The sequence below is a fragment of the Lipotes vexillifer genome, unplaced genomic scaffold, assembly GCF_000442215.2.
Source record: "Lipotes vexillifer unplaced genomic scaffold, Lipotes_vexillifer_v1.1 scaffold777, whole genome shotgun sequence".
Taxonomy (NCBI): domain Eukaryota; kingdom Metazoa; phylum Chordata; class Mammalia; order Artiodactyla; family Lipotidae; genus Lipotes; species Lipotes vexillifer.
In genome coordinates, this window is record NW_006784423.1 from 433,843 (window position 1) to 460,355 (window position 26,513).

At 47.0% G+C, this 26,513-nt stretch overlaps 1 protein-coding gene across 1 annotated transcript; it reads right to left on the reverse strand.

Annotated features, from left to right (window-relative positions):
- Positions 1-8,435: 8,435 nt before the first annotated feature.
- Positions 8,436-16,767, reverse strand: LOC103072952 (sulfotransferase 1C4). Its single transcript, XM_007456817.1, has 7 exons — positions 16,605-16,767; positions 13,825-13,950; positions 13,007-13,104; positions 12,594-12,720; positions 12,280-12,374; positions 9,416-9,596; positions 8,436-8,551 (listed from the first exon to the last, which is right to left on the reverse strand). The coding sequence occupies exons 1-7, from the start codon at positions 16,756-16,758 to the stop codon at positions 8,436-8,438; spliced, it is 897 nt and encodes a 298-aa protein (XP_007456879.1). The 5' UTR covers positions 16,759-16,767.
- Between the last annotated feature and the right edge of the window lie 9,746 nt (positions 16,768-26,513).

A 26,513-nucleotide genomic window follows, 5' to 3' on the forward strand; every position in this document is an offset into this window, starting at 1 on the left:
CGGCACTTCTTGTAGGCCTGGTTACCTCAAAAAAAAAAAAAAAAAAAAAGGAAGGAATAAGAAGGCATTTTTGAAGTCCTCCCCACCTTTTATTTTATTTTTTCAATTAACGTACAGTAATATTATCTTTTGGCATACACTTCTTTGAATTTTAATACATGTACAGACTCTTGTAATCACTGGCATAATCAGTCCACAGAATAGTTTCATTACCCTCATCCTACCCCATCGTGGCCGACACAACTCCCATCCCTAATCTCTGACAACCGTCATCTATTCTTCATCACTATCACTCTGTCATTCATGAATGTCATATAAATGGAAACAAACCTTTTGAGACAGGTTTCTTTTCCTCAGCAAAATGCCTTTGAGATTCGTTCAGGTTGTCTCATTTGTCAATAATTTGTTCCCTTTCATCACTAACTGATATTCATTGTACGGATATGCTGTTATTTATCCATTCACCAACTGCAGGACATTTGGGTTTGTTTCGAGTTTTGGGGTAATTATGAATAGAGCCACTATAAACATTCACATCCAGAGTTTTGTGTGGACATAAGTTTTTATTTCTCTAGGGTACAGACCTAGGAGGGGAAATTGCTGGGCTCTGTGGTAAGTATATGTTTAACTTTTTAAGGAGCTGCCAACTGTTCATCCTGATCATTACTGAGCAAGTGGCAGAGGGCATCTTTCTGGGGATAGCCACATTTAGTGACCACCTGCCTTGGTAAGGTGTGCAGACCAGGATGTGAGGGAAGCAGTGTCAAACCCTTTTTGAGTTGATTTTTACAGAGGCCATTTCAATGCTTAACAATATCAAATGCCTGCGGAAGGCAGGGAGCACGGGAGCTCCATTGAATACCCCCCGGTCAGCCATTGTCGAGCTGCTTTTTTGGTAAAAGGCATGCTATGTTCAGGTTGCAAACTCCACAAAACCAAACACACGACAAATTCTAGTTTCAGGGACTGCAGCAGTGTGACTGCAGTTGGCTGACTGGACTAAAACAGCAGCACCAAAACCTGAAAAAGTGTCACCGGTGATGAGGCTCCACCAATAAAATGCCTGGGAGGGGTCGGAGGTCAGTCTGCCAGGAGAGACCAGAGCAGCTCTGGGCAGGAGCCACCAGTCCGGAACCCAGTGGCAGCCTCTGCAGAGACGGAGCCCTTCACTCTGTGCCTTTTCTGTGACGGTGGCTGCATTGTCACGTCTGATGTGATGGTGGATCCAGGCAGCAGGATGGTAGCAACCAGGGCAGCGCATGTTCAACTAGCAGTTTAGTTCTAGCGTGTCCCATCAGAGAAGGGTCCTTTCTGTGGACATCCACACGAGGGCCCCGGAAAGTGCAGTCAGCAGTCATCATTTGTTTCCACAGTTCACAGCCCCAGGGGGGCGTCTTTAACGCTACTCTAGTTTTCATAATGGCAGACCTGGTAGCTAGGCCACTGGCAAAGCCCAGGGGTCAGTAAGCACAGAGCACAGTTCATCAAGGCAGGCATTGGCCAGAGCCCTGAGAGGGGCCTGGATTCTGGCCTCTGGGTGGAGGGTTTTGGTGTTACAGGGCTGGCACTGCAGTCCAGTGGAAATCAGTGAGCTTTCGCTTAGTCAAAGCAGGCATTCAGCATTTAGGGGCGTCTGTGAATTGAGGGCTCCAATGAGCCGTGCAGTGACTCACCTGGCTCAGCGGGGGGCAAAGTTTTCCCTGGAGAGATAGCTGCTGCTTTCTCAGGTAGGGCCCAGATGCCTGCGTGGCCAGGCCGCCGCTCTTGAATCCACCATTTGCACTTGACAGGAAAGGTTTTTTGAGTCGAGCCACCCCAAAATGGGAGTATCAGGCTGGAGGTTCACGAGGCCTCCCTGGGTCGGTCACCCAGTTTTGACAGGGGCTCCCGAGAAGCTGATGGCTGCTCTTCAGGGTGGACGCAGCAGGCAACTGTCCCGGGAGGCACCGAGTGCAAACCCCCAGGGTCACTTGCAGGTGGGGCTTCTCCCTTCCCCAGAGGCTCTGTCAGCGGTCATCAGTCACAGAGACTTCTGGCTCAGACTGCTTACTGGGGGTGCAGAGCCACCAGAGTAGCTAGCGTGCCGCAGCTTGCCGACCACCTTCAGGTGAAGCCTGTCGTTCTGCACGACACTCAAATGGTACCAGTTTATGGGCTAGCCAATGTAAAGGACCAAGAAGAATGTCCCCAGTACCCCTGGTAAAGCTTTTGGCCTCTATGGTGGTGATGGTGGGGGTAGGGCAGAGAGCAAGCAGTCTGGAGCCATAGTTCCAGGAGCTTTACTTGTTGTCAGGCCCCTGACTTTCACTGGGGAGGCTGCCTGTTAGGAGGGTGTGGTGAGTCCCCTTCAGGGCAATTGAAATGGGGGCTTCTAACCTGCCATCTGAGAGCTGTCATCTCTGTCGGGGTGCTCTGGATGTAAGACGCATCGCCACAAAATCCCCCGGCCCTACACACACACACACACGCACACACACACACGCACACGCGCGCGCGCACACACACACGCGCACACACACTGGTAGCAAATGGCAAAGGGGTTTGTCCCACTCCCCGTTTTTACAGGAGGCTCTTTCTTACAGGGACGATCCCCTCTGGCACTCAGGGGACAGAGAAGCACAGACGTATGACGTGTCAGTTCCCACATAACATTCAGACGTAGGGACAGTAGGACATTGAATCAACCAAAAGCGCCCCTCCCGTAGGGTCCCTTTGGCTTTCTTTCTCCTGGTGAACCCTGTCCAGAACCCGCCAGGAGAATGTGGGCACTCCTGCCTTACCAGGGCCCGGGGAGGATGGTGACTTGGGTGTCTTTACCTAACAGAGTCGTAGAAACTTGAGCCCCTCGCTCTTGGTGTTCCTGAGCATGTTCACGTGGATGCGTACGGACTCATATCCATCTTGGAGGGGGCAAGACCGTTGCCCATACCCTAATCATCTTTCTTTTTCAAGGATCTGGATAAAGGGGACAGATGTGGAGGGAGGGATCCGGGAAGCAGAGGGACAGAGCAGCTCCATTGTCAGTAAACAAGGCTTTATATTAATTACACTTTATTTAAGCAGGGAGGTGGCTACTCAGGGCTTAACCAAGTGGACTTCTGATTTTCGATCCATGGAAAGCTCTACATCCTCGTTGCTGACACCATTTGTTTCAGCTCCCCTGTGTCTTTGAAAAGATAGTCCAGATCAAAGACCATAATTGCTGCTGCCTGAAAGATGCTCAGAAATGTGAGAAATCCAAGCAGAACTGCCTCTCAACACCTTGTATCTTGTGAACTCACTTTTGTTTTATGAGGCTTTTTGTACGTTTTTCCTCTGGATTTTTCACATAGACAATCATGTCATCTAAGAAGAGGGACAGTTTTATTTCTTCCTTTTCCAAAGGTATGTGCTGTATGTCTTATTTCTTTCCCTGCCGCATAGGCTGAGGCCCCCAGTGCTATGTTGAAAGGGGTTTGAGTGCACATTCTTGCCATGATCTCATCTAAGAGCAGCGATGTTCAGTCTTTGACCGTTAGGTATCATAGTAAATGTAGGTTTTGTGTGGATGCCCTCTATCAACCCTCTGCCCCTGCAGTTAAAAACAACAAATCTCTGTTTTCACAATACCACTGTCTTTATTATGAAAATTAAATGTAGGTCTGGTGAAATTAAAAGGATTTGCCTCAGTCCACTACCCTTATTCTTGTCGTGTTCTCTTCATCCCACATCTCCCACTATCTGTTGATTTAATTTGGTACACCTTTTTTTTTTTTTTTTTTTTGCGGTACGCAGGCCTCTCACTGTTGTGACCTCTCCCGTTGCGGAGCACAGGCTCCAGACGCGCAGGCTCAGCGGCCATGGCTCACGGGCCCAGCCGCTCCGTGGCATGTGGGATCCTCCCGGACCGGGGCACGAACCCGCGTCCCCTGCATCGGCAGGCAGACTCTCAACCACTGCGCCACCAGGGAAGCCCTGGTACACCTTTTAGTAAACTCAACAAGGCAACAGCAGGCAAACCCCTTCTCCCAAAGATTTGGTCGTTGTGTGCTGGATCTCCAGATGCAATTACTTTTCCCAAACAAATGACCTTGGCTTAGTATCCAAATTTTACTCTTGGTGGGACTTCCCTGGAGGTCCAGTGGTTAAGGCTCTGTGCTCCCACTGCAGGGGGCATGGGTTTGATCCCTGGTCAGGGAAGTAAAATCGCATGCACATGGTGCAGCCAAAACAAACAAACAAAACCAAATTTTACTCTTTGTAAGCCTTACATCCCTTTATGAAAACTGAAAAATCATGTTAAAATCTCAGAAGAAGTATAGTCCTATCCGTTAGATAATTATCTTTAATCCACTGAATTCTGCAGATATCTCAGTGCACCTTGTTTACAGCCCTTAAGGCCTTCTTGTTTCTATTTGCATGAAATAAAACCAGACACAGAGACCTTTGTCAAGCTGAAGGAATTTATAAGAAATCACACCTATATTCTCATTTCTTTAACAACTGCATGTTGAATTTTAGGTCTGATCATTTCAGATTATCTATTATTATAGGATTGAATTTGAGTAGGGTTCAAAATAAGGGGACTGGTGTGTTTAGATGGATTCACCTCTAATGTGTCAGAAAGACAGTGGCCTCATGAAGCTCTCCTGCTACTTTTTGTGTGTGTGTGTGTGTGTGTGTGTGGTACGCGGGCCTCTCACTGTTGTGGCGTCTCCTGTTGCAGAGCACAGGCTCCAGACACACAGGCTCGGCGGCCATGGCTCACGGGCCCAGCCGCTCCGCGGCATGTGGGATCTTCCCAGACTGGGGCATGAACCCGTGTCGCTTGCATCGGCAGGCGGACTGTCAACCACTGTGGCACCAGGGAAGCCCCACTCTCTTGCTACTTTTGAATGTGGTGTTTTTTAGCATCATCTGAAGACCCAGACGCAGAGGAGGCACATGATCCAGACAAGGGTCTGTTAGGTAAAGTTTGGTCCCTTTCTGCCTATTTCCAGATAACTGGCAAAGAAACTAAGCATGGGTAATTCAAGCATAAGAGAAGGTTCCAGGCACCGTGGTCGTTAGGCTGGGTGGCTCTTCTGGGCTAAGACTGCAGGTCCAAAGCAGTGGTGCGGTAGGTTGTCTCCGAACTCCACTGGCCAATAGAAGGGGCAAGGAGGTCAGCCTGGCACTTGCCATTGGCTCAGAGACTGAGGAGGACATCCTGCAGCTGGTGGTTAATTGGGTTGGGCTAGAACAGGAAAACACGGGGGCTACTGCTGTGTAGTGGTTCATTCAGTCCACACACATTAACAGAGCATCTTCTGTGCACCAGGTATCCTGCTAGGCACTGGGTGGGGGAAGTACAACTGTTAATTAAGACAGAAAAAGTCTCGCTGCTGAGCTAGTGGTAGAGACACACTACAAGCAGGGAAACCATTACTTTAATAGATATACGAGTTATGTAGAAAATAAAGCAATGTTATATAACATTGGTCTGTTTTATTTTCATTTTAATTTAAAAAATGTATTTTATTTTCTAACAGTAATTGTATATATGTAAGGTGTACATGATTTGATATGCGTAAACATAGCAGAGTGATTACCACAGTCAGGTAATTAACACATCTCCACATACACTTACAATTTTTGTGTGTGTGATGAGTATCTGAAATCTACTCTCTTAGCAATCTCCAGTATTCAGTCATATTAACTATAGTCGTCATGCTGTGCACCAGATCTCTAGACTTATCCTACATATCTGCAACTTTGTGCCCTTTGACCAGTATCTCCGAGTTTCCCCCTTCTCCAGCCCCTGGTAGCCACAGCTCTGCTCTCTGCCTCTACATATTTGACTTTTAAACTTATTTTTAATTTTTTAAAAATTTGTGAACGACAGTTTATTACTTTCATTTAGACAGTATTTCAGTGTAATAGTCTAAACATTTAACAATGTAATTATTTATTTTAAAAGCAATATAGACAAATTATTTATGTAAACCCATGGCTGTAGACTTGAAAATACCCAGGTTTTTTTCTTTTTCTTTTTTTAAAATTTTATTATTTTTTAAAAAATAAATTTATTTATTTATTATTTATTTTTGTCTGTGTTGGGTCTTTGTTTCTGCACACGGGCTTTCTTTTCTTTTTCTTTTTTTTTTTTGTGGTATGTGGGCCTCTCACTGCTGTGGCCTCTCCCATCGTGGAGCACAGGCTCTGCACACGCAGGCTCAGCGGCCATGGCTCACGGGCCTAGCTGCTCCGCGGCATGTGGGATCCTCCTGGACCGGGGCACGAACTCGTGTACCTTGCATCGGCAGGCGGACTCTCAACCACTGCGCCACCAGGGAAGCCCACGGGCTTTCTTTAGTTGTGGTGAGCGGGGGCTACTCTTCCTTTCGGTGTGCGGGCTTCTCATTGCGGTGGCTTCTCTTGCTGTGGAGCATGGGCTCTAGGCACACGGGCTTCAGTAGTTCTGGCACATGGGCTTAGTTGCTTCATGGCATGTGGGATCTTCCCGGACCAGGGCTTGAACCCATGTTACCTGCATTGGCAGGCGGATTCTTAACCACTGTGCCTCCAGGGAAGCCCTATTTTTATTTTTTTAAATTGCAGTTGACATACAATATTATATTAGTATTCAAGTGTTCAACATAGTGATTTCACATTTATATTCATTAAGGATTGATCACCACAATAAGTCAGGTAACCATCTGTTACCATATAAAATTATTGCAGTGCAATTGACTATATTCCCTATGCTGTATATTACATTCTGTACCTGTGAGTCAGTTTCTGTTTTGTTTTGTTTGTCTGTTTGTTTTGTTTTTTAGATTCCACATGTAAGTGTAATGATATGGTATTTGTCTTTGATTATTTCACTTAGTGTAAAATCCTCTAGGTCCATCCATGTTGTCACAAATGACAAGGTTGCATTTTTTATGCCTGAGTAATATTCCATTGTGTATATGTACCACCTCTCATTTATCCATTCATCTATCAATGGACATTTAGGTTGTTTCCATGTCTTGGCTATTGTAAATGTGCTGCTGTGAACATTGGGGTGCGTGGATCTTTCCAAATTTTGAATAATTTAAATAGCTACATGCAGCTAGTAGCTAACACAGCACAGCTATAGATGATAGCTGTTCCAGGGACTACTTAGAATATACAAAGTTGGCTCTTTAGATTTCCTTAACTGATATAGTATTTCAGTTACTTATTTTTGAGCATATTGTTTGCCATTTGGTTTGCAATGAAGTATCTAGCAATGTCCCCATCTTGGAGAAAAAATAAACAAATGAAAATTTAAATATGCACAAAAGAGACAATATAGACAACCAAGAAATAGCATGATATACTTTAATCTTAATCACAGAAGAATCATGCTAAGTGTAAAGGACTCCAGAAGAGCAGCTGGTCCCTTCAGGTTGCAGTATCTGTAGGAAGATGGGAGACCTGTGCTGGTTATTGGACTTGTTGTCTATGTTTTGGATGGGTAGGAAGGAAGGAAAGGAAATATCAGGAGAAGGCGGGGTGAAAGTGAAACTCATCGTCTGGGAACCTGTGAGATGTGCTCGGGCCCAGCGCGGGGACTCGTCGCTGAGGCAAGGAGGGTGATTGGCAGAATGAAATCCAGCTGGAAGGTGGTTTGGAAGGTCAGTCAACTGTGTCATATGGTTGTAGCTGCCTTTGAATTGATGGCTAAAAAGCTTGGGATTTATCTTCTAGGCAGCAAACATTCAGAATCATTGAAGGATTCTGAGCTAAAGAGAAATATAATGAGTCTTGTTGTGGGAAAACAAGCTTGGCAGATGTATGATGAACAGAGAAATGAGTTAGGTAGCTTATAGGCAAGAGGGAGAGGCTTCTGAACCAGGGGGATGGCTGTAGAGATGAGACTTCCTGGAAGTAAAACCGACGGATGTTGCTGATGGATTAGGGCAGGATTGCAGAAGCGCTGGAGGGAGGGAGGTTAAGGTGGGAGGCCGGGATGGATTGCGGCACGGCTTGGCGGGGGGAGGGTCCTGTTAAATGTAGAGGCTGTGGTGAGAGGCTGGGGTGGATGCACTGGAGTGACTTAGAAACAGAGTCACCTGATGGTTACTTGGCTACCAAGAAATTGCTAGAAGTAACTGTTTACACATTATAGTGCTGCATTTAAAAATTGGCTTGAACTTAATTTGTAAATTTTAGTGTGTTTTTGTGTGATGACCGAAGGGTTTTTAATACGTTAACAAGCGCACGATCTGTGGAAAATTGACATGTGATGATAATTAGCAATGAGGCCATGGTTTTCACGCTGCCACCCTGCCCACCCTCCACCTTGCCCTGACCTCTGATAGCCCTGTCACTTTTTTTAGGGTGAACAAAAGCAAACACAAGGAGCACTAGTGTGACCACCTGAATCCAGTGTCACGTGGTCGGGGTAATCAGCTTTCACACTGATGGACTCTGGTTCTTTTTCTTCCTTACAAGAATCGGATGTGGGAAGTTAGAGTGGTGTCAGCCATCTTCCTCTTGTGATCTTCATCAAATCTCTCGTTCTGGGCCACAGTGAAGTGATTCTTCCAATCTCCCACGGCCCCTGAAACAGACGTGGGGTGGTGGGTGTCAGTACCGTGGGGGGATTTGGATTTCTCTGTTCTCCCGTTTCTGTGTGAGGATTTATACTCCCCGTCAGGGAGGGACAGAGTGGGGCAAACGTTTCTCGGGCTGGCCTGGCAGTGTCTCCTCCTGGAAGGGGGAGGAATCGCCTGTCTGGCTTGTGGGTCGGGAGGTGACACGCCGCGTGAACAGCAGGTCTGAGGAGCTCTCTTGTCTTTCCCTCCTGCCCGTCACAGCACGTTCGGTGCTTGTGCCTGTGGCTGGCATCCTGCAGGCAGACCAGGCAGGGCCTGCTTCTGGAAGGACTCAACGTGAGGTTTTGAAAAAGGAGGGAAGAAAAGGAAGATTCCCCTCCAGTTCTCCACGTGCAATCCCTGTTACCTTTCCCAGACTGCTTTTTCTACATAGTACTTACTAGCAACTATTATCCTGAATTTTCGTGTGTTTTGTTCCCTGCTCTGAACATTGCCCAGAACAGTGCCTGGCACATAGTAGCCACTCCAGTCAGTAAGTATTTTGGAGTGAATGGACCTCTCTGATAGCTTAGAGCCCTCTGGAAAGGGGATTCTTTGCTCCATCTGACTTAATTCTGTATATTTTCACCTTATCAGCCAGAACTCCAGAAGGAAGGTGAGGATAAAGGGTTGGACTTAGACACCAAACCTCAGTCTCCAGTTGTGGCTGAACATTGATTTCATTTCATCTGTGGTTTCTTAAATTATTTTTTTCCCAGAACCATTTATTATTGATCTTATTTTTCTTATCTATAGAAAAGAAACTCCCCAAAGACTCTGAAATATTGGACAATTCCTTTAAGATTATTGTGAAAAGGAAACATAAAAACCTTTTCTCATGAATGGAGAAATAGAGTGGTTCATGAATGGAGCTGGAATCGACGTGTAGTTTGCCATTGGGTTCTGCTTCATGACGTCAAATGAACTGTAATGGACAATTTTATCCAGAACTTTATCATCTAGGTTCTTTCCAATAAATTCTGCCAGCTTCAGAATTTCATGCTTTGGGTTCTATGATCAGAGTCAAAAGAAAAGACTTGATATAAGATAATTTATATCAATAAATAATAGTTTCAAAAGACTGTTGGAATGAATTAATGCTGGTAATCAGTAACATGTCATGAATTAAAATTTTAAAAAATCGTGTCTCACAAGTGCTCAGCTTTTCAGATGTGACTCACTTTGATGTGGTGACTGTATCAATTGGAGTCATTACGCTCCTCTTGTTCTAACATGGAAGCATCAACTGAGCATGTCGGTGAGACACTCACCACACAGTGACATGCAGTGCATGGGGCGCGTGCCATGGAGGGATGTGTCCAGAATTAGGCCCAAATGTCCTGCTGTAGCCCATCCAGCTAAATGCCGCACGAGGACAGCCACTGGACTGATGCTGAGAGCAGGTGTTGCGGCAGCGTTGGGGACCTGGCCACAGAGGCCCGTCTCCTGCTTCTCATGTGGACAGAAGTGGCTCCAGACTTTCCCAGTGGTGCCGGTGAGGGGGACACGAGGGTGGGAGGGACTTCTTTGCACCCAAGAGGCCCCGTGGTAGTAGCTGCAGTGCCCAGCTGGTCTGGGTGCTTCGGTGTCTCTGAGAAGGTTTCAGCCCTATTGTCGCCACTGTTTCCTCCTCAGAGGGACGCAGCCCAGGGGCGCTGTGGTGTGGGAAGGCCCCTGTGTCCGGGAGGAGTGGTGCGTTGCATTTATGTGGTGGGAGCATTTATCCCCGCCACTGTGTCTCCTGCTTTAAAATGGGCTCCTGCCTTGAAGCTTGGATGTCAAAAGTTCTTAGTTTAGTTGGCCTCACACAGACTAGGAATCAGCAAGAGTGCTGAGAACTGTGCGCTCTGAGTGACCACAGGCAGGTGACAGTCCAGAGCATGATCGCAGAAACATGTAAGAGGGCTCTGGGGACCCTGAGGTTAGACTGCCTATTTCGGTAAAGTCTCTTCCTGGCATTCTTAATGCATTAGGATCTACCCCAGGGATCTATCCACGATTCCCAGGGACACATCCTCCTTTGACACTGCTATGACGATATGTGGGCAAGCGTCACCTACATGGACTTTCCCTGGTCTTAGCTTAGTAGCATGGCCCCTGTTTGTCACATCCAGTCATAAAAGAGCAAACCCTTCCTTATAACCCCTGCCATAATATTCCTTAGTTGAGTGTCTATATCTGGAATCCTGTGACGAGACAACTCTCTGAACTGCAGCAGTGCATATATGTATATGTGACCAGAGTCTCCTTTTGTATGCCCTCCTGTTGTTTAGTTTTTTGGTGCTCTCTTGTGGTGTCTCCACACTTTTGTACCAAGTAAACACAAGGGAGAGAATTTTATACTGATACCTGTATGGGTTGTCCTGCTAGCCCTGGAATCATGGTTCTGAGAATCCTAGAAATGTAATCCTAGAAACTTACCTATTTAAAAAAACCATACAGAACAGATCAGTGGTTGCCAGAGGTGGGAGGTGAAGTGGGTGAAGGGGGTCAAAATGTTCAAAATTCCAGTTGTAAGATAAATAAGTCCTAGGATGTAGTGTACATCATGGTGACTATAACTAATCACACTGCACTGTATAATTAATAACATTATATCGTACAGTATAATAACACTGTGCCGAGAATAGATCTTAAAAGTTCTCACCACAAGAAAGAAAATTTTTGTCACTATGTGTGGTGACAGATGTTGACTGATTATGGAGATAATTTCTCAGTACATACAAATATCAAATCATTATCCTGTACACCTGAAACGAATATAATGTTACTTGTCAGTTGTATCTCAATAAAAAACATAGAAAAATGATGCTGTGTTTTTCACTCTTCAGATATTTTGTAGACACAACTGGATAAAGCCCAGTAGTGATGGAACCTAAGAGAAGTGCAGCTAAACTAATGTGCACAGGAATCCCCGATTAATCTTTTAAAACTGCATGTCTGACTTAGCAGGCCTGGCATGGGCTCTGAGAGGCCATGCAGCTGTCTGTGACGTACCTTTTGAGAACCAGGCTTTCAGTTATAAATTCTAGAACAGAGACTGTAATTCTGTATAGATCCCTGTATTCAGTGGAGTCACAGAAAGGACTGGGTAGATGACCATTTACAATATACTCTCATGACACCACCTCATTTAGTCGTTATAACAGCTCTTGGAGTGCATATTACTATCTCCTTTCTGCATGTAAGGAAACTAAATTCCTAGATGCTAAGCATCTTCGCAAAGAATAATTGCCAGCAGGCAGTAAAGCCAGAACTGGGATTCAGGAATCTTGACTCTAAACCATTAGTGTTTCCCACTGCACCATAATTTCTTAAACTGTTTCTTGAAACTATGACGTTCCTCAAGTACTAATAAAAAAACCCCCAAAATATGCTAGATTTTTTTTCCCTTCTAAACGGAATTTAAAAGTCTACATACAAGGAGAAAAAAAGGCATCCCTCATTTTGCCATCCTCTGCCTATAAGGAAAAGGTGTCCCAGAGCCCAGAGCTCCAGGAAGCTCAGGTGAGACTGTGTGACACAGAAACTCATGACGTCCCAGGTGTGCTTTGATGCGTGGACAGCTGCAGCCAGTGAAATGTAGCGTCTTCTGTGCCCTGTTTCAATCTGTGAGTCCCTGATGGGGTCCACACGTTATGACTGAAATATTTTACGGTCAGAGCGGAACACGTGAGGCGGCCCTGCTCCTTACCCTCTTCATGTCCTCGTAGAAGAGATAGAGGATGCGGTGCTGGTCCTTGGCGTCCCACCATCCCTTCCCGTGCTCGTACCAGGAGCCCCAGCACACTGCGGGACGGGATCAGAAACAGGGCAGTGAGTCGCAGAAACCCAGCTGACGAGCACCCACCTGGGAGGAAAATCCTGAAGAGAGGGAGAAGAGGCCACACTGGTGGTTTCCTCGCCGTAAAGAAGGCCGAGCCCCTGCTGTTCTAAGGAAATGATGGCTGCTCTGTAGAGTATTCGAGGATTTTGAGAAAGGATGGGATCAAAGCTGAGTTCTCTCACCGTTCCCAGCCAGAAAACTCTCAAAGTACTCTTCCCAGGTTCCTGGAGCGGGAAGCCCTTTATTCATCCTGTGGAAGTGGTAATAAGACACCATGCTGTCCTTGGGGTTTCTTGCTACGGAGATTATCTGGGAGTAGAGGGAGGGAGGGAAGAAGCAAAACCAGGATTAGACCAACAGTTACGTTAGGGTGGGTATATTCCATACAGATGAATTTTTCTCATGCTGCATTCCTGTGATTTGGCTTTTGTGGGAGGTGGAAAGCATTCATATCAATTTGCATATTGATGATGTGACAAGGTGGACTGGTTTTTTTTTTTTTTTTTAACAAGCGAAGTGTTTTAAGAGGAAATGGATTGAGGACCAGTCTGAGGTCCTTCTAAGGGGTCAACTCTGAATTCCTTTGGCTCTTTACCTTACAGTTTTTCTCCAGGAAGGATGGTGGCAGCAAGTGGATGGGAAGGTGCGTCTTCAGGATCCGTGGTGAGGGCATTGCATTAGCTTGTTCCAAGCCTGTAAAATTAATTTTCAATGACTTCCCATTATTTTTCTCTATTTGCTTCAGAATCTTGCTGCTTTGTTATTACTACATTAGGAACAGTTCCAGGCCGCCTGTAACTCTCTGTGGATCTCATCTGAGAGAATACTTGTAGCTCACGAACGGGTTTTTTGGGTTAGAGCAGTAGTTTTTGTTTTTGTTTTTGTTTTGCAGTACGTAGGCCTCTTACTGTTGTGGCCTCTCCCATTGCAGAGCACAGGCTCCGCACGCGCAGGCTCAGCGGCCATGGCTCACGGGCCCAGCCGCTCCGCGGCATGTGGGATCCTCCCGGACCGGGGCACGAACCCGTGTCCCCTGCATCGGCAGGCGGACTCTCAACTACTGCGCCACCAGGGAAGCCCGGCTAGAGCAGTTTTTAACCATAACAATAAACCAAATAAAGAAGAACCTAAAAAATTCAAACCCTTCCACTATAAAATTATCTTACCTAGGCTCATCCTTGTGGAGTGAAGTTAATTTCTAATTGGAGAATCAAAACTTAACTTACTTTTGCATAAACAGTAACTTGATTAGAAAATGTCTGGAGTTAGAACGATGGCCAGATGGTGAGAAAGATAGTCATGGAGTCCATCGATGGTTGTTTGAATGCCTAGAATTCTGACAGGGCTACTGGATAGTAAAAATCCCTGGTGGGTGTCTAGGCCCGGGGTCAGGTGCAGCTGTGCCGTACTCACCAGATTCCATGCCCGGGATTTTCCACTCGATGAAGGGGAATCGCTCGTGAGTAGGTGCCCGCTGGCTTCTGTCAATGTCACCCTTGTTTTGTATCAAGTCCACGATCTCCTGCGTCCAGGTTGTTCCTTATTCCCCAGGAAGATGAGGAAGCACAGGCTTTATCTACTGCAGTTCTTAGAATGTGACCAAACACTTGTTAGAGCAGCTGTGTGAACTTTAAAGCCAGCTTTATAATGGAATTCAGAAACCATCCTTCTTTGTTTATATCTTGTGTTATCATAATATGGTATGATATGGATTTTTATACAAAGACTCCAATTTGGAGTGGACATTAGATTCATAAATATATAGTTCTTTTTTTATTCTGTACAACCATTAATTAGGATTGTTATGCTATTGAGTTAGCTGCATAGTTCCTTAGAAAGGCAGAATGAGAGTCCTTCTTACCAGCCTGTGATGTGGAGAGTCATCACGGTGTGGTCTTCAGACTCTGTTTCCCAAGCGCGTAGCATGGGCTTGCTACGCAGGAGGAGGATCTTGTTATATGTTGGCCGAATGAATGAATGATTAGGGCTTAGTCTCCATTTTCACACTTTCCTTTATTTTACCTGAAAGGCTAAAAAGTGCATTCCCTAGGCTCCTTTGCTGCTGAGATTCTAAATGTCCTGAAATCTGATTTACATTCTAGGATTTGAGGCAAGGAGGTAGAGGTCTGATTGATAGAAGATGTGCAGAGGCCACTCCGCATTTTGCCGCCTGGAACCTCGACCCAGAGGCTGCGCCCTCACTGCCCCCGCTGCCCCCGAGAAGGGCCTCTGTCTCCCAGCTCCGGTCAACCCCTGTGGGCCGCCCCATCCTGACCAGCGTGGGGCTGCCACCTAACCTTCGGCCTTGGCTGAAGACTACTGACCAGACACCTGACTGAGTCCGTGGCAGGAGGAGGCTGGGAGACTGAGCTCTGAGTCCTGGGTCTGGGCTGATCAACTCTGGTTACAAGACCCTTTCTCATGCTCCCAATTCAGCCCTTCTAGGTCTACCAGGGGGCACAGCTTAGAAAACGAGAGAGCAGCTGCCGTTTATATCCTCGATGAGTTAGCTTCTAATATTTTCTGACACCAATTCTTTCATTACAGGATCCAGGACCAATATTTCTTTAGCTATTGACTCAAAGGAAGTTCAAGTGTACTCGTTTTGTGTGTTTATTCTGAATGGACAGCCACGGGCTAACGCTGGGGCAGACTCCAGTGCGACTGGAGGTTTGGGGTCAGATCGTCCCCTAGCAGTCAGCGGTTCTACAGTGTGTTTATCTCACCTCAGTCACAGAGCATTTATTATTATGCTACAAATTTAGGTGTAAACCATTCCATGATCTGAGCTTGTTTCTTCTTCCCTCTGATCAATATAGTCTTTATTAGTGTACAGGTTTTGAGTGATTGACTAAATATTACCTTAGCTGGCAAGTGCTTCACTTTTTGAGTGTGTTATTTGGATTGTACAGTCCTGCTTGCCCCTAACCCATGAAAACCCTAAATGAACCAAATCTTAATGCTCACATTTGGCAGGTGGAGAAAAGATGAATGATTAAGCATTGTACTGAAATTATGGTTATAAATTAAGAGTTGTGGGTGAAATTAAGGCAGTGAGATATGATCCCCACCAGTGGGTACTTTCAGAAATTCACATTTAGAAAATTTTAATTCTGAACAGACTCATGATGAGTAAGATCAGAAATCAGGGCCGATGTGAAACCGATGGACGGGTGAGTCGAAGGCCCCGTCTGCCTGTAGAGCCTTTTGTCAGAATGTTACAGATAAAGGCAAAGGGGGTGGAGTGTGTGTGTGCGTGTGCGTTCACATGTGTGTGAGCATGTAGCAGAAGTTATTGACATGGAGCTTGACTTTGCAGAGAGCAGATGTCAATGCAATCGGGGTATGAGTTGAATACTGTATTTTTGGTCTAACTGTAGATATACACAAATAACTGCAGAGAACTCTTTCTCTCTGCTCACCCCCGCATTTTTATGATGCAGTGGCTGAGCTCAAGTTTGTCTTGTTTCTTCAGTGACTTTGTTAAACTGACTATTGAAATAAGAAAGTAGGTTCACAACCTACCACCAGGGAGGGTGGAAATTAAGAGAATATTTCTGGGACCCTGAGCTGGGAGACTTACAAGCTCAGCATTGCAGAGCCCAAGCCCCTCCTCTTCCCTAGATCAGGCAGGGGTGCCCTGTCTGGCTCTACTATATGGGCCTGTGCTGGGAACAAGTAAGGCAGCAAGTCTGGCCCCTTTGTTTTGGGCTGTTTGATTCACTCTCTTTCAGGGAAGTAAAAAAACAGGTACATCACAGAAAGAATTAAATTCTTCAGATGTGTAGGTCACTTTAATATTTTTCGTGTGGTTTCAGTTACTACCTGTGATTTGTCTTGGCCGTATCACTCTGCCCAGTAAACAGCTTTCCACTCAAATCCAGGTCGGTTTCTTTATTTCATTATTATTATTATTATTTTTTGTTGTGGTACGTGGGCCTCTCACTGTTGTGGCCTCTCCCGTTGCGGAGCTCCGGATGCGCAGGCCCAGTGGCCATGGCTCACGGGCCCAGCCGCTCCGTGGCATGTGGGATCTTCCCAGACCGGGGCACGAACCCGTGTCCCCTGCATCGGCAGGCAGACTCTCAGCCACTGCGCCACCAGGGAAGCCCTCTTTATTTCATTATTGATGCATCTTTCCCGCTTCTCTTCCTAACCCTCCTCTGCGTCTCCCTGCCATCCCTCCCGCCTACCTGCTTTCGGGTAGGTGGAAATGAGCAGGTCATCAGGCCTGGCTTGGAAGTTCCAGATCTGATCCCAGGTGTCACAGGTGGGCGTGGGCTGCAGAATCCCCTCCACGTAGTCCACAGCCAGGCGCTCCGTGCTGTCATATTTTAAATCCTCCATTTTGTTCAAGGCCAAGAGTGTTGGATATCAGATTTCTGCTCCAGGAAAGTGTTACTCTCAGTCAGCTCAGAGCTGCGTTCTTGGCATCGTACAGACAGGGCAGAGCCCAGACCTCAGGTCCTGCCTTGGGCTGGCAGTCGAGGGGGGAGCCAGCCCATCCAGGGAGCTGGGACTCTTGTTTAGGACTTTGCACACAGCGCAAAGTCCTCAACAGCCCCACTGGGGCTCTGATGTAGCCGCCGAGCCCTTGGCTCCTGGCTGCCATTCAGGGGCCTGTGCACATTCAGCCCTGCTCTTCTGTACCGTTAGCAAGAGTCAGTGCCACCTCACTTGTAGTTCTCCTCTGTGTCCACAAAATAATTCACAGATCTCCATTAATTGTTTCTTCTGGGAATTTTAAGCTAATTAAGAAGTTGCAGGGAATCTGCCCGCGGGATTACAGGTTGCAACGCAGAATGCCTACACAGAAAGGCTGGAGGGAAGTTTCTATGCTGCTAACAATAACAGCCTAGATTGAACCTCCCAGCACAGATGGCCGAAGGGGTCAGCGTTGTTATTTTTAAGAGTAAAGTAAACGAGGCTCTAATAGCGAAGGTTCCCTTCCTGTTGTAGGCTGTTCAGTGTCTGTATCAGTCGTTGTCTGTTCACAGCTAATAAAACATGTTTGTCTTACTTGAAGCCAAGTGGATGCAAAAACTTGGGAGCTACAGAACACACACCCTCTGGCTTCTTCCTGGAGTTCACCTCCCAGGCTCGTGCCACATCCCCTGTAAGCCCCTTGTTTTCCTAAAACCCTTGGTGCTTATTTATCCTCCTTGTGCCTTTCCTTGTAATCATTCCTGGCTGCAACGGAGGTTTTTTTCCCTCCTATTTCCACCACAACCCTTCTCGGCTGACCACCTCGAAAACAAGACCAGACTTGCCCAGGTCTCCTGTTTCTCCTTGTGATATAATCGAGAACATGTCTGGTCTTTGTCTCCGGTTCCCGATGCCAGTTTCAAAAGCCCTTTTAAGTCTCTGAGTGATTGGAGCCTTTGGTTGTTCACCGTGAGTCCCTTTAGACCACACCTGAGTTGGTGCCAACAAGGTGACACCTGCTGGGCCATAGACAGTTCCAGGGGAGGGGCCGCCACGGCAGAAGATCAAGCACGTGATCACAGGGTTGGGCCTTTCCGTCCCATCCCCCCTCCAGGGAGAGGAGAGGGTCTTGGAGAGTGGGGTCAGCCGTGTGGCCAGTGACAGGAGACCCCACGAACCCCGGACCCCGAGGCTCTGTGCAGCCTCCCGGCCAGTGAGCGCAGTGAGGGGCCGGGCCAGAGGGGTGCCGTGCCCAGGCTCCACAAGGACAGGGGATGGGGCACGGAAGCTCTGCTCCCTCTGTCCCAGACCTTGCCCCCAGCACCTCTTCCATTTGGCTGCTGTGATCTGAATCCTCTATGATGAAACTGTAATTGTAGGTGTAGCGCTTTCAGTGAGTCCTGAAAGCACCATTATGGACGCTATGGGGGTCATGGGGACCCTCCACACTTAGAGCTGGCTGGTCAGAAGCACAGATGGTCCCCACGACTCGTGGGTGCATCTGGGGGGGGGGGTCTTGGGAAAGACTTTGCCCTTGACCTCTGGGTCTGCGCTAACCCCTGGTGGTCAGTGTCAGTATGGAAGCCAGTTGACGGAGAACCACCCTGAGATGCCTCTCCCGCCCCCAGCTGCCCCAGATGCTGTTCTTGCCGGCAGGAGTCTCCCTTCTTGCTTAAACCACTTCCCACCCAGACCTTCACAGCACCCCACGAGGGCCTCCGTGTGGCGCCCCTGCGGTACCTGGGAGCCCAGGGTGTGCACACTGCCTGCTCTGCAGCCCTGATGCCCCCGTGTCCCCCTCCTGCGTCCCCGTGCCTCCCGCAGGTGCAGGCTCCCGCCGCCGTGGCCGTCCTTCGTCTCCCGGCTTCACCCTCTGGCTCTGGCTCTGGCTCACCTGCGTCTGAACCTTCAGATCTTCTTTAACGTCCTCCCTAAATGGCCCCTCTCTGGAGAGCCTGCCCCTGAACTTGGGCGCCTCCCCTTTCCTTGCTGGTGGCCCTGTCCTGTCCTTTGGAGCAGCCGTCCGCACTCAGCCCCGTGTCCTCCCCTGTCCGCCGCAGCACGGAAACTGGGCTCTGCCCGTGTCCTCACCGCAGCCGGCCCCGTGGCTGGTGCCTGCGTCCTCTGCAGAAGGGAAGGGAGAACCGAGGGAGCGAGGTCTGGGAGCCACCACCGTGCTGGGGTTAGGCAAGCTGGTGGCTGAGGCTGGGGGTCTGAGACGGAAGGCAGACACCGGACTCCTGCTCTGACCCCTGCACCAGCTCCCGGCAGCCGAGGGCTGTGGACGGGGTGCTGACCCTCTTTCCTCTGAAAATGGGGGTCATGACAGCCTCTGCCTATGGAGTTGTTGTGCGAATGAAAGTGTGTTTACCGCTCAGCAACCTTATCTGTGAATAATGAGCCATGACTATGGGCCCCTCTTCCCATGTGACCTCAGGGGAATGCCTGGGCTCTCCCTGCCCCTCAACCTCCCTGTCGGCTGTCAGGAGCTGGATGGACGCTTGGGACCAAGACTGCCAGGTGGAATTCCTGGCCTTCACATGCATTTGAAAAGACTTAGGAAAATTATCTGTGGCTTTTCGGAGAAATTTCTTTCTACGGTCTTTATAGTTCTGTGTGCCAGCAGAGCAGAGAGCTGGGGAGCTTAGCAACATCTTGGCAGTTTTGTTTAGTCCCTTGTGTGCTGGGGATGCAGGGCTGGGAGACAGGGAGAAAATGCCCCCCGTCCCTGAAGAGGACTGGTTGAGGTTGAAATAGACCTGGGGATAGCTGAAGATTTCAAATAACCTGAAAAATTTTCATGACTGCACGGATGGTTCCTAGTCTCATTTAATATTTTCCCCCAATAACATCAATACTTTCTCACAAGTTCAGGAAAATTAAAGTGTGGTACTTAGTTATTATCAAATTCACGTGGTGCCAAGTCTGCATCTGCTAAGCATTGCTTTGGAATTCCAAATCTCTGGGGTTGGATTGAAGCTGCCCCGTGTAGACTTTCTAGTCACTCGATCCCTTCTGAGCCGTTTTAGCCTCACAGGATTAATGTAAGGATTGAGGCATGCAAGTCATTCTGCGGTGTTGGCACACGGTAGGCACCAGAGGTAAAGTCACTGCCCTTTCTCTCCTGTGTCTTCCTGGTTCCTCTTTTCTACTGTTTTCCTCCGGGCGTGGGGAGGAGCCCCCCTCCTGCCCTCTCTGGATGTCCCAGGTGCAAACCAGGGGCTTGTCTAGGCCTCACATGTGATCCCTTTGAAAAAATTACAAAGGGGCTTTCTAACCTGCTTTTCTTAGGAAAAGTCAGAATGCAGGTCATTTTTCTTAAACAGGTTCTTGTTTGTATGTTTTTACAGAAGGAGTAGGTCTAAAACATATTTTGGTTCTGCAAACTGTTTTAAAAGACAACTATTGGGAAGTGGGCTAAGCTCGGACTGAATAAAATTGAACTGAAATTGTCTTTATTCCTTGAATCAGTCTTTCGTTTATTGGGCTTTTTATAAATTCCTCAGTTGTTATCCAATCCTTGAGACCAAGTCAGGAGGAAAGAGGAGGAACAGGGCCATGGTCAGTACGACCGGAACCACATCCAGACTGTGTGGGACCAGGGCTCGTCTGGGGTCATGCACAGCCCATCCCACCTTCTGATTCGGTGGCCTTGTGGCCACACTGCTGCAGGGCTCGGCTCTAGGAGCTGAGGAGGGAGAAAACCAAAGTCAGAGGAAGTGTATTAGTTAGTACTTGCCGCTTCAATCAACTGCAGAGATTGGGTTGGTTCTGAACTCGTAGTGAAGTGAAGGAAGGATGCATGAAACCTTCAATCTCAGATCATCCCTTAAAACAAAACCCCAAGAATCTTTACATTCTCGGAAGAATAAAAAGCTGGTCAAAATACAGAACATCCAGTTGTATTTGAATTTCAGGTAAACGACGAATGAATTTTTAGAATGAGCTTGTCCCATGCAATATTTGGGACATATTTATACTTACAAAAATCATCTGTTGTTCTGTATTTTATCTGGAAACTCTATGTGGGCGGGAGGTTGCTAGCTCAGTCTAACTTCAAAGCAGCAAAGCTCTGGAGGCTTAACGAGTGGGATTTAGAGACACAGGGAAGCGGAAAGCCCTTTGGACTCTCGCAAGCTGAGCAGCCTCGTGGCTCCCCACTGGCTCATGGGGAGATGTGTGTCGTCTGCACTTTCCAGTTATTTGTGTCCTTGCAGCTTGCTGCTCGGGGCTGGACATCTGTGAGCTTGTTTTGTGGCGATGGTACCGCTTACCATCAGTATACCATTCAGTATACAATACTGAATGTGAGTGTAAAACATCTAGACAGACTTTAAACTTGTAGACCAGCCTAGGAAAGCCTTCTGTGCTCTTGCAAGGAAAGGAATGCTAAGATAAGTTGCTAATATCACTACTCTTGCTAATGAAAATATTAATCTCATGCTAAAAATATTGTTTCCTTAATTTTTTATCAGAACTAAGCAACAGAATCAATGAAATTTGTTCTACTATTTTCAGTTTTCCCACTAGTTATAAGAACAGAATCCCTTAGTATCCTGGGGATTGGTTCCAGAGCCCCCGCAGATACCAAAATCCACAGATGCTCAGGTGCCATGTGTAAAACGGCACAGTACAATCGGCCCTCTGTATCCAGGGGTTTCTGCACCTGTGGGCTTAACCAACTGTTGAACGTGTAAGTACAGGCACACATCCTTTTATTGTGCTTCGCTTTATTGCACTTTGCAGATATTACATTTTTTACAGATTGAAGGTTTGTGGCAGCTCTGCAATGAGCAAGTCTATCAGCTCCATTTTCCCAATGGCATTTGCTCTCTTCTCTGCATCAGGTTTTGATAATTCTTGCAATATTTCAATCTTTTTCATTATTATTATACTTGTTATGGTGATCACAGATCACCATAACAGATGTTACTCTTGTAAAGGTTTTGGGGGGGCATTAACTGCACCCATATAAGACGGTGAGCTTAATCAATAATGTTGTGTGCGTTCAAAGTCCACCGACTGCTGTTCCCCCATCTCCCTCTCTCTCCTCAGGCCCTTCCCTGTTCCCTGACACGCAGCAATATTGAAGTTAGGCCAGTTAATAACCCTACAATGGCTCTAAGTGTTCAAGTGAAAGGAAGACTCACATGTCTCTCACTTTAAATCAAAAGCTAGAAAAAATTAAGCTTCGTGAGGAAGGCATGTCGAAAGCTGAGACAGTCTGAAAACTGGGGTTCTTGCACCAGTCAGCCAAGCTGTGAGTGCAAAGGAAAAGTTCTTCAAGGAAATTAAAAGTGCTCCTTTAGTGAACACAGGAGTGATAAGAATGGAAAATAGCCTTCTTGCTGATTGCAGAAAGTTTCGGTGTCTGGATAGAAGATGAAACCAGCCACGACGTACCCTTAAGCCAAAGTCTAATCCGGAGCAAGGCCCTGACTCTCTTCAGTTCTTCAAGGCTAAGAGATGTGAGGAAGCTGCAGGAGAATAGTCTGAAGCCAGCGAGGTCGGTTCATGAGGTTTCAGGAAAGAAGCTGCCTCCATAACATAAAAGAGCGAGAGGAAGCAGCAAGTGCTGGTGGAGAAGCTGCAGCAAGTTATCCAGAAGATGCAGCTAAGTAATTCATGAAGCTACACTGAACAACAGATTTTCAATGCAGATGAAACAGCCTCCTATTGGAAGATGCCATCTAGGACTTTCACAGCTAAAGAAGTCAATGCCTGGGGCTTCCCTGGTGGCGCAGTGGATGAGAGTCCGCCTGCCGATGCAGGGGACGTGGGTTCGTGTCCCGGTCCGGGAAGATCCCACATGCTGTGGAGCGGCTGGGCCCGTGAGCCAGGGCCCCTGAGCCTGCGCGTCCGGAGCCTGTGCTCCGCAACGGGAGAGGCCACAGCAGTGAGAGGCCCGTGTACCGCAAAAAAAAAAAAAAAAAAAGATGTCTTCATGCTGCTGTGTGTAAATCTGTTGCTTCTAGTTAATTGCTTTCTGATAGCAAGGTATGCGTCCACCACATTTTACCAATTTACCCTCCCCGCCCGGCAGTGGACACCCAGGTAGCCTTCAACTCTCAGCACAGGGACGGCTGGAGGAACAGGGGTGTGAGGATCCCCTATACATGCTCCCTTATGGGGCTGCATACCCATTTACTTGGGCTCTGTACCTACAGCTGGAATTTCTGGGTCGAAGAGTGTTTGTTTACTCATTTTGACATGTTGCTAGGTTGCTCTCCTGTCCACCGTCACCAGCAGGACATTATCTGGCTTTCCAACCTTTGCTTCTGTAACAGATATGAAATGACAGCCCATGGTTTTCCTTTGCAGTTATTCTTATTTACTAATGATTTTGAGCATCTCTTCAAATATTTGGTCATTTTTTGTATTTTCTCTTCTGAAAATTGCCTTCCTCAAGGCCCCCTTTGCCCATTTTTCTATTTGGGTTTATCTTTTTCTTACCAATCTGAGAGTTTCTTGTATATTCTGAATACTGGTCTTCTGTGGTTTTAGGCATCGCAAATAACTTTTGTCATTCAGTTTTCTTTTTATTAGCCTTTTTTATGGTGCTCTTTGATGAACAGAAATTTCAAATTTTGATGTCTCAAATTCATTAAGTATTTTTGCCTTTTGTTTCGTACTTTTGAAGTTTTGTTGAAAAAAAAAAATCCCTTTGCTCTTAGGTCTCAGAGGTCTTTGTGAATTTTATTCTTATAATTTCATGTTTCACGTTTAGTCTTCAGTATATGAGAGCCCAGCTTCGAATGAGACCCAGAAATCTCTCAAGACCCAGTGGAATGTCTCCACTTTCTGGGTCTCAGGAAACCTCTGAAATACGTGTCCCTGAGGTTTTACAAGTAAATTACAGGCAAACCTCAGAGATACTGTGGGTTTGGGTCCAGACCACATAATAGAGTGAATATCGTGATAAAGTGAGTCACACGAGTGTTTTGGTTTCCCAGTGCACATAAAAGTTATGTTTACACCATACTGTAGTCTATTAAGTGTGCAATAACAGTATGTCTAAAAAGCAATGTACATCTTAATTAAAAATGCTTTATTGCTAAAAAATGCTAAACATCATCTGAGCCTTCAGTGAGTCGTGGTAGTAACATCAAAGGTCACTGATCACAAATCACCCTAAAAATGTAATAATAATGGAAAAGTTTGAAATATTGCGAGAATTACCAAAGTGTGACACAGAGACACAAAGTGAGCAAATGCTGTGAGTAAAAATGGCGCCGATAGACTTGCTTGACCCAGGGTTGTCACGAGCCTTCAGTTTGTAATAACTGCAATGTCTGTGGAACACAGTGAAACAAGGTCTGCCTGTACGAATAGGACAGCCTTGGACTTTGGTACTGGGGAGGCAGGGATGCTGACTGTGTTGGCCATGGCGGGAGTGCTTCATGGCCAGGATGCGGGTGGTCACCAGACACCCACTCACCCCAGTGTCTCTGGGGTTCCTCCCACATGCTTTGTTTCTCTGCTCCACAACCCTGATGCACCTTTCAGTTTATTTTAGTGTGTATCACAGTTTCCTTGATGGTACAGCTTGCTGCGGTCCCTACCAGGCTGCACTTTTCTTGGGGGAAGTGACCCTATTTTTATCATCTTTCGATACCCTCCATTCCCCAGCATGAATAAGGCACTCAGTACAAGTCTGTTATCAAATGAATGGAGTGGGAATTTTTGACGAATATGATTGAAATAAATGTTTTAATTCAAAGAAAATTATAACAGAAGGTAGAAAGAGGATATATAGAAGGAACAGAAATGAAAATGTGTATGATATTATATATTACATGTTGATATATTGAAATTCACCTAAAGACTGAAATTCTGCAGAGAGAGAAGGAAAATGAAGCACCTTAATGCTGCGTAACTGAAGTCACACTGGGTTCAGCCAAAAGGCAGAAGAGGCTGAAAAGTCCAGGTCGTGGTTTGAAAACCCTGACATCACATCACACGAGCCATTCGTGGTTTTTGGAAACAGGCTTCTCTTCTGCTTCACAGAGGCTGCTCTTTAAAGGTCCACGCAGGAGGACAGAGAAGTATCAGCCATGCTTTTCTCATAATTTTCATTAAGCTGCTTGGTCTGAGCTTCAGTGAACTGATTTCTCCAGTCTCCAGTGACTTCCAGAAAGAGCGATGGATAGCACATTCAGGGACGTTTTCACGCGTGTAGATTCAACGTGTGTAGATAATCCCTTTCCCCTCGGTACTTAAATGCCTGACACAGACACTGGCTGGGTGTCCTCCTGATATTGAGCGAGCTGTGAGGCTACAGGGGTGATCCCCGCACTTCACAGGTGAGGCATTTGTGAATAGCCTTTTTCTGGGACACTTGGGTGGGAGATCTAGATGCGGTTTAGCTAATTCTTGGCGTCACGCCCTGCAGCCCTCGGACCCTCCAGGACTTCCCGAACCCTCAGTTCATTTCACTTTCTACTTAAGGTAACTGGACCCGGTTTCTCCTCCTCTCCGTAGAGGTCTCTGGAGGGCTGCATCCTCAGAGCATCCTCTGTCCTCCATCTGTATCTCTAGTTCAGGCCACATTCCTAGTTGAACACGGCTGAGAATCCTCCTTTCCAGCCTGAATTATCATTGTGTTAATGTGTAATTGAATTAAAGCAATAGAATATGAAGGAATGGTAAGGTTCGTTAGCTTTATTTTATGCTTATGCAGTAGAGTATTCACATTTTTTCAGCTTCAACAACTAAAAATGGCCAGAGACCCCACAGAGAGCTCTTTCTGGTCTGATTTCTCCATGCTGTCTGCTTCACGTAGGCTCTTTGAGCTCTGTGTAGTATTATTTTCATGTGTGAAGTGTAAATCTGCTTAATTCTCTAGGGGTAATAAATTATATGGTTATGTGATTTATCACTTAGCTTACAAGACAAGTAGATGACAAGTGACATCAGTAAAATGGTGGAGTAGGAGATATGAGCTATCACCCCCCACCAAAACATCCCCTCCATCCAGGAACAAAAATAGTCCTGGGAAGGGCTTCAAGAGTCTAACTAAGGACCTGAAGCAACACAGTGGAGCCCAAAGAGGAGGGTAACCACACAGAGCATTGCTGGGGGCCTCACAGCAGAGCTGCCTGGAGGTGGCTGGGCTCAGAGAAGGGGGCTACCAGTGTCAGACACACAGTGGAGCCACCATGCCCCCAGGGCCTGCTCTGCAGGGGACCCCAGCAGCCTTCGTCCCTGAGGACCTCAGTCGCCCTGCGTGGGCTCTGCAGCCTTCATAGAATTTCTCAGCGTGGACCCCAGTGGCCTGCCCCGCAGGGCATCCCAGCAGCTTCCCCACTCAGGTAACCAACAGCCACCACAGGCCCTCTAGAGAGGAAGACGCTGCCGTGTGCGCTCCTCTCCAAGAAGGAGCCGCGGTCATGCTGCCCTGGGACCGTGACCTCCACTCGCCCCACCCCTGGCATGCCCTGGACCCCGGTCCCCAGCCGCTCCGTACACACCCCCTCTCCACGCCCAGGCCCCACAACCACTTGGCATGTGTCTGCACTCCAAACTCTGGCTCTGCAACTGCTCCCATAGGCTTTCTTTGTTCTTTTTCATTCTTTTTCTTTTTGTTCCTCTAACTGTTAGAGACTAAAGAAAGCCTATGGGATTTATGAGACACCTTCAAGAGAACAAATATACAAATCTTAGAAATACCAGGAGAG